General features: G+C 32.8%; 1 protein-coding gene across 1 annotated transcript; it reads left to right on the top strand.

The window, feature by feature from the left end:
• The first annotated feature begins 295 nt into the window (after positions 1-295).
• On the top strand, positions 296-7,909 carry LOC145676917 (uncharacterized). The gene is made up of 3 exons (XM_081747691.1): positions 296-363; positions 2,413-2,567; positions 3,941-7,909. Exons 2-3 carry the CDS (start codon positions 2,415-2,417, stop codon positions 6,638-6,640), a joined length of 2,853 nt encoding a protein of 950 aa, XP_081603817.1. The 5' UTR covers positions 296-363; positions 2,413-2,414; the 3' UTR covers positions 6,641-7,909.
• Positions 7,910-8,469: the final 560 nt, after the last annotated feature.

Raw genomic sequence — 8,469 nt, forward strand, 5'->3', positions numbered from 1 at the left:
AGTTCTGTACCGTCTTCCACACTTCTTAAGAACAGTTTTTGTAGTCCCTGTTTAAAAAAATAATTTTCACAATTATTATTATTTTTTATTTGTTTTCATATATGGAGATTTTTTGTGTGTGTCGCTTACTTCGCTCATCGCCGGCAACGATATTGTCGGGGCTTCCACGTAGCCACCGTTATAAAGGCCTGAGGGCGCTGACGTCACGAAGCTCATACGTCACATCCTGTAGGGCAAACTTACTATCATAAGCATGCTTGTTTGATGCTTTATTGTAAATTTTGAAGATAAAACATATCATTGTAAGGAAGAAATACACCAATTTTGTGACAGAAGTATTAGAAGACACGTTATAAGTGGAAGGTAAGTCAATATATTTAGTTTAATCTTTAAATATAACATAAAGTTCATAACTTAAGCAGCATCTTTGATTTCATACCTCTATCTACAGTATAAATAGAAGAGTTTAATTTTAACATCTGTTCCTCTTGTTATTGTTGCCATTTATCGATAAGGATCATTAAAATCATAAGTGATAGAATAATTATTTATTGTTGCACCTGAAAATAAAACATGTATACTGTAGCCTGGAAGGATAAAAGACATTCATCATTATAGAGTGTAAACTGTCAATATGAATCAAAAGTTCCGAAATAGGCTTTAATTGAATATGGTACGTCCATACACTACAAAAATACGTTTTCATGAAGTGTGCACAATGAAACACTGCAAATAATTTGTGTAGAACTTTTTTAGTGCATAAGGTACATTATAAATATTGCAAACAACTACACCTTGTACAATACATATACTCAATTATGTGAATGCACTTCGGAAGTCAACCATTTTAAAATTACATGTAAGTGATTGAAAAGCAGCCTTACTGTAGTGTTTCAATTGTATAATGGTTATTTACATTTTTGAGTACGTATTTAGTTTAATTTTTCTCATGACTTGGCAGTGTTCATTATGTTGTGTGCAGGTATAGAACCTCGTTTCAAATTCACTTTAATGACATAATCTTCCTTTTTCACCAAGATACACTCTTAATACCTAACATTGTGTTTAATATGCGGTGTTGCTCTCCTCAATACAAATTCGCTGCAGAAAGACATAAGCGTTATTACTTTGAAAAATCGCTTTTATGCGAAAATACCTACGAAGCTGTAGTAGGTAGTCACTTTGGGTAAAGTTCCGTAGCTGGCATTTCTCCGGATTACCTTTCGTGATGAAATAATGACCGCGATTGTTTAATAGAACAGAATAGATTATTTAAAGTAATTCAACGTACTACTATTACTACCAAACTACTTATTATTACTATAGTATAATTGGAATAAGTATTAATATTTATATACAAATACAAAATAATTTCATTACATAGTAATCATATTAATAGTAAGTCACTATACTCACCATTGAACATAGGAGTTGTTAATCACTAATCACAATACAGTTTGTTAATTACTAATCATTAAATTGTTTATATAACAGCTCTGGCTGTAAGTGCTATTTTTTTTTTTTATTTGCAAAGATATCGGTAGTGTGCGAATTGAACATTTTTCCCAGCGGGATGAATTTCACCCAGATACACACTCAGCTATCACATACGTAAACTATATAGAGAGAGTGGGGAAAGTTCTCCCTACCAAGGGTAAAAATTATCTTCTCGAGAGGGAGGATAAAGTTTTTTGCTAGAGGGGGAGGGAATTCCTGGCATCCTCTCGTCAATTTGCACAGTGTGTAGAGGGGTCTGAAGAGTAAATTAGATTCGATATTGTATTATGTTCTATACAGTACAGCAGGGGCGTACGCAGAGGGTTGGTCCTGGACAGGGTTGGCTGCTTTAAACGTTTTTCTCATGGAATTAATTTAAATCAAAACTATAAGATGAGTGCTTCAAAGCTAGAGTGAAGTCATATTTTCGTATCTTTATTTGCTTCTTGAACTGATACGCAAATTAAATTAGAACGTATTTCCAACTAGTGAACTAACTCGGAACTAATTTTGATCTAAATTCTGTAGTCTTTTGAAATTGTCCGTTTATTTTAATAGCACCGCTATTGCACAAGAACGTTAAGGCCCGAAATCACGTCTTTTCTCTAAACTCTGCCTAATTTTAGGAGCAATTATAAATATTTCAATACAGTTTGTACTCATATTAATCTCCCCCTGAAAATAAATTGCTGTGTACGTCCCTGTAGTAGAATACAAGGTAAAGATGCACAATATAGTAGCTTTGAACTTCGTTTGGTGTAAATATCAAGTGTAGTTTTGGGCTTTTGACTTCTGAATTTGTAGTTGTAGAAAACTATATAGATTCTACTAATGTACTAATTTTATCTTACTGTGTCACTATTTTTAACGCATCAATATTCTTTGAGTGAACTCAAGTTTTGTTATAAATTTCAGATATGCCGTACACCTGCTGTGTACCAGGATGTAATGGTAATTATAAGAATGGACCAAAAGTTCATGTTTTTTCATTTCCGAAAGATGCGGAACTTCAGTCTAAATGGCTACGAAACATTCACAGAGACAATTATGTGCCAAATAAATATAGCAAGGTAAGTATTACTGTAGCTTAATTCGCTACAATTTCATCTTTCTATCTTAATTTGCCTTTATCTTTTGATTTATATCTTTTTTCATCATTAATAGGTATGTAATAATTCCATTGACTTATTGCTATGTTGATCCTTTCGAGTTTGAATTCTGGTTAAGCATATTCGTTGCCAAAATTGCTAATGATAAGAGAGATTAATCGCTATTTAATTTTATTGAATATACGAATAATAATGCATTACTTTCATGGGACGATGGAATTCTTTTTTTAAGCTACTACATTTTCAAAATTGCCTGCCTTAGAGCTGTAAACGAGATATGGTAATGATAATGTCGTTACCTTTAAAATAACTATTAGTTGTTATTTTAAGCTTGCAAAATAATTAAATGTTGAGATTTAAAAAAAATCTTTTACCACTTAGCTTGAACTGTTTTCGGATTTTCGGTAAAACATCGAAACGACTCGATGTTCGACTACGTTCATGTCAAGTCGCTTACTTGGTACATTTTTTTCGTATTAATACTGACTAGTCATCAGAAATGTTCTAGAATATTTTCTAATAATAGTTATTTAGTGCAAAGATCGCAGTATGTTACTTTTTCCACACAAAATTTACTTTTTGTAAAATAAATAAGTAACTATTAGAGTTTAACGAGTTAATCAATTTCTGATCATTCCATGTAGGTAGCAGCCGAAATTGATCTTTCTCTTTAGGTCTGGCCCTACATGGTCTGGTGATTTAATTTTCCAATTTCCTCTTTACTTATAAAATGCAATATTCACGCATCCCGGCATTTCAATAACTCTTAACTGATACTTTTATCAAAGGAGAAATATCAGGATTAAAAAGAAAATAACAAATACTAAGATAGGTATTTTAATTTTTACTCTATTTTACGTTAATATGCAAGCACATAAAGTTAAATTAAATACTTTAACGTTTCATATATTTGTTTTAACGGCTCTATGTTCCTGGTTTGTTTCTCATCACATTACAATAATCAGGACCATGTCAACTTACATACTATTCAGCTCACGTAAGAGGAGGAAGACATGATTCCATAGTGGAGTACAGAACTCTGCTTCCAAGGCTTGATTCAATTCTACTACACGCAATGTCCCCATGTTCTGATGGATAAAATCATTTTATAGGTTTCTAAGGATCCTTCCGTTTTTAATAACTCCCTTCGTTTCACTAATCCTTTAATCGTCCCTCATTTTGTCTACAGAGCATAACTGTGAGATTTTATACTAAGGGCTTTAGCTTTCTCTCCCCGTTAGTTCTGTAAGTCTCCAAATATCACTGTATTTACGTATATAATTCATCTTAACATTGTCATTATTTTAATTTGTTTTTTATTTCGTATTTTTCAGATTTGTGAACTACATTTTGCACCAAACTCTATCAGATGGCATTCTCAGGCTTTTGATGAGAAAACGGGCAGGCGGATTACTGCAAAACTATCTGTACCGCAGCTTATACACGGAGCAGTACCCACGATACTACCAAATTGCCCAACCTATTTGAGTGGTAAAGTGACCGTAAGGGAAAGTCCAAACAAACGACTTCTAAGAAAGGAAGAAGAACAAATATCGAAGATCATTCGGAAAAGTGAAGAGGAGTTTCTCAGACACGAGAAAGAAACCACTGTATCATCGGTAGAACAACTGAAATTGAAACTTGGAAAACTGGATTTACAGTCATTTTGGTTATGTCATTTTCAGAATGCGAGTGCAACTTTTTATCATATGGAATTAATGCCTTATCCGAAAATAACATTGTCTGTATGCATTTCTGAAATCATGGAAGTTAATGTATATGTTGGAAGTGTGAGCCTGAATTCGATGCACGGAATTGGAAAACTGCCATGTAAAGTTAGCAATATAACACAAATTCAGGACATACTTGATAAACTGAAATCAATAGAGAACGCAGTAAATACAGACACAGATGTGAATTGCATTTTTAAAATAATAGAAACTTTGTTATCATCGGTTAAAAACAGTGTTGGTGAAGAAAGAACAAATATTGTTACGTTCCTTATTCAGCAAGTCTCTCTCCTCACAAGTACCAAGTTCCAGTTCCGTTATTTACCTGAAATGTTAGTGTTCTTTGCATTATTACATTCAGTTGCACCACATGCATATCGCTTTTTTAGAAATTCAGGATATATAATTCTACCGCATCCCTCTACATTGCGTGGTGTGTGTAGTCCTTTTCCCACTAGTATACATAGCGAGCAATCTGAAAGTGATTACCTTAGTTATATAAAGCAAAAGCACACTTATTTACAATCAAAAGACAAAACTGTGGTGTTGATGATAGACGAAATTTACTTAAGGCCATTCTTTGACTATAAAGGAGGTAACATTGTTGGGACAGCTTTTGACAACACTGATGCTGCAACAAGTGCTCATGTTTTTATGATCTCCAGTATCCAGTCGTTATATACAGACGTTGTCCATATATTACCGGCTAAGACAATCAATGCTATAGTTTTGCATTCTGTGTGTGAAAAAATTATCGTAGGTTTGGAGAATCTAGGATTGAAAGTGATATGCATTGTGACAGATAATAATTCAATCAACAGAAAGGCAGTGTCGTTGTTTACAACTCCTCCAGTTCAAAGTATTGTTTATCCCCATCCCTGTGATAAAAATAGGCCATTGTTTTATGTTATTGACCCTGTACATTTACTAAAATGTGTACGAAATAATTGGTTAAATGTAAAAAATGCAGAAAAATGCTTCTGGTATCCTGACTTTAAGTATGAATCAAATGACAATATTAAGACAGCTTCATTTTCAATTCTTAAGCAGGTTCACAATTTAGAAAGTAACAGTTTAGCAAAATATGGATATCGACTATCGCTGAAGGCACTTGCTCCTACCAATATTGAAAGGCAAAATGTAAAATTAGCATTACAAGTTTTCAACGAATTTACTGCTGTGGGTGTTCGGGAACTTGGAAAGATGCATAACTTGCCCTACTACGAGGATACTGCTAACTTCATTGAAATTATAGAAAAGTGGTGGAGAATTGTCAATGTTAAATCACCAATGAAAGGACTCCGTTTGAACGACAGTTTTCGAAAACCTTTAACAGCATCAGTTGACGACCCGAAATTTGCCTTTTTGGGTGAATTTGTCAACTGGTTAGATCGGTGGGATGCGATGAATTCAAATACTGGCAGACTATCAAGAGAAACTTGCGCAGCGCTGAAAACGACATCAGATTCCCTCATGCAACTGGCTGTTTATTGTACTAGTGAATTGGGCATGACTTATATTTTGCCAGGCAAATATCAAACTGACTGTTTGGAATCACGATTCGGTATGTACAGGCAAATGTCAGGGGCTAATTATAGTGTGACCCTTCGTCAGATATTTGAGAATGAGTCTAAACTACGTTTTCAGTCGGTCATGAAATTAAAAATTGCTACTGGCAGCTACGGTGATGTTCCAGTGACTAATGTTGATGATAATATGCCTGAAGTTACTCAGTGTGAAGTGTCGCACGTTACAGATGCGGATATGACGCCATTTAGTATTGATGTTTCTGAAGAGTCACTTAAAAGCACAGAGCCATATTTACCAGTTCTTGTTTACTTGGGAGGATATTGTTCCTATGTTGCTTCCAAAAAATTGAAGTGTGAAGAGTGCAAATCAATGTTGGTTTCAGACAAGGAAGTAGCGTATGATACAAACTGTTGCTTGCTGAAACGCTTAGACAGGGGAAAACTTACGTATCCAACAAATGTTGTTCTCAACACAGTTGTTTATAACTTTCTTATTGTTCAAATTTTATGCAAGGATTATGAGAAAGAATTTTTAAAAGTACAAAATCAAAGAACAGTGGCAAGGGAACTAACATTCAGGGAGCTCCAGAGTAGAGAAATGTTAGATGCCTTGGATTTGTGTTCGAATGGTCATACTGCAGAAGTTGTAATTCGTTTGGTGTTAAATGTATCGAGTAATTGTCTATTAAGTAACTATTGCAGGATACGGTCAGACACAACAATGGAAGGGATTCAGCAGAAACAAAAAAGAAGGAAAATACAAACATTCAATTAGAAATTATACTAATATTTTTATATTCTTAGTAGATTGATATAATCTCGAATATTTCAGACAGTTAACCAGGTGTTCATTTACAGTACAAGGTCACAACAAGTTAAATCATATTATGCAGCAAGACATTTACATCCTTTTTCCTTTAACACTAGTGGAAATTCATCAGTTTATATATTTACATACCAATTTAGATATTATTTTTGTCTTAAGGTATTTGATCGTATTAATATTATTTAGATGATATTAATACGCTGAAATACCTGTAAGATAGAAAGAACGAATATATAATTAGATAATAAGTGCACTTATCACAATCACATATACAGAATTTCGTGTGGGAAAATTTAGAATATAAGTCTTCTTTTAATACGTTGCTCCGTAAATACGCATTACTTCGTATACAAATTAATTAACTTCCACTGATGTTGAAGCAAATAACATGAGAAATTTTACTGAAAAAAATAGCCAAACAGATTAGTAATTATAAGCGGTTGCTTGGATCAGACGTCGCTTCTATTTATGCATATTATTTAAGCCGCTGTGTCCTTGAAAATGGACTATCCGAAATATCGTCTACTACGAATATAAAAAAAAAAAGTTAGTGTAATTTCTAGTTTGAAAAATGATCTCTGTACGTTTTATTAATCAGCATTCAATTAGGTGTTACGACTGTGATTATTAACCCTCTAAATCTGTCAGGCACGTTCATGTGTATTTATATTAACGTTTTCGTACTAATGTATGATTGTGTGTACGATTTTTCACCATGTATGTAGGCGTATTATTTAATATTTCAGTAGTGTTTGATATGTGTAAATTAAGATGTAAATACGTCAAACCAAGTTATTATTTTAGCCTTGAATAATAATTTCGTTTTTAGTCGTTGTGAGAGCAAATATTGTTTACCTGTGTGGTGCGTCGTGGGGTACTTTTTTCTACAATGTTTCGCAAACTTCACAGTTTCCTTATCCATCTAGTCTTTTTCTTCAGATTACTTGTTGAATTCCTTCATTAATGTTTTCTTCTTTTCTCTCTCTCTCTCTCTCTCTCTCTCTCTCTCTCTCTCTCTGTATAAAAATATGAATTAAACAATTGAACAAGTAGTCCGGAGAATAAGACTAGATGGATAAGAAATATTGAAGTTTGCGAAATATTGTAGGAGAAAATACCCCAAAATGCAACACACATTTGCTTTCTTTTATATATATTAATAGTTCGTTAAAGTCATTCATTGATGTATAATTTCTGTAATTAATTGGAATATTTTTGCTGCTTTCTCAAATGGTATATAACTTTAGAATATTTATTCACTTTTATACTAGAATATTTTATTTATTTTAGAACTTAGATTTCTAAGTTATATAATTTAAAATAGTGTAAATAAAATGAATAATGCAAAATAAATGCAGAATTTAAGAACAATGCCGTATTTAAAAAAAAAAAATAACATTGATATCAGTGTTACAATGAAAGAAAAGAGAGGAGGTAACAGATATGACAATTTCATTGGTCGGAGCTGCTACTCTACTACACTTTCATCTCCAGTACTCACTTTGTAAAAGACACTTGTTCTCCAGGTAATAGGAGAATTTTGGATGTTATTGATGTAATTCCTTTGATAAAATTGTTTCTTATATCTACGTTTTCATATGATGCATTATATAAATAGAATCAAAGCTAATTTTGTATTTAAATAGGGCTAAATATTTAATTTAAAAAGGCTGAAGCTGTGTACATTAAGTTTTTTTCTAGGAAGATCTACAGATAGTCTCATTATATGCCGAAATATTCACGATAGATAATTTATGTAATTTGATCTTTTCAATAGC

This window comes from Thermobia domestica, unplaced genomic scaffold, assembly GCF_964235325.1.
Source record: "Thermobia domestica unplaced genomic scaffold, izTheDome1.hap1.1 HAP1_SCAFFOLD_476, whole genome shotgun sequence".
Classification (NCBI taxonomy): Eukaryota; Metazoa; Arthropoda; class Insecta; order Zygentoma; family Lepismatidae; genus Thermobia; species Thermobia domestica.

Bases quoted from the DNA above. Each gene is read 5' to 3' on its own strand.
- LOC145676917 (XM_081747691.1), top strand. From the start codon at position 2,415: ATGCCGTACACCTGCTGTGTACCAGGATGTAATGGTAATTATAAGAAT. The intron at 2,568-3,940 runs GTAAGTATTACT...CGTATTTTTCAG, and splicing joins TGCCAAATAAATATAGCAAG to ATTTGTGAACTACATTTTGC.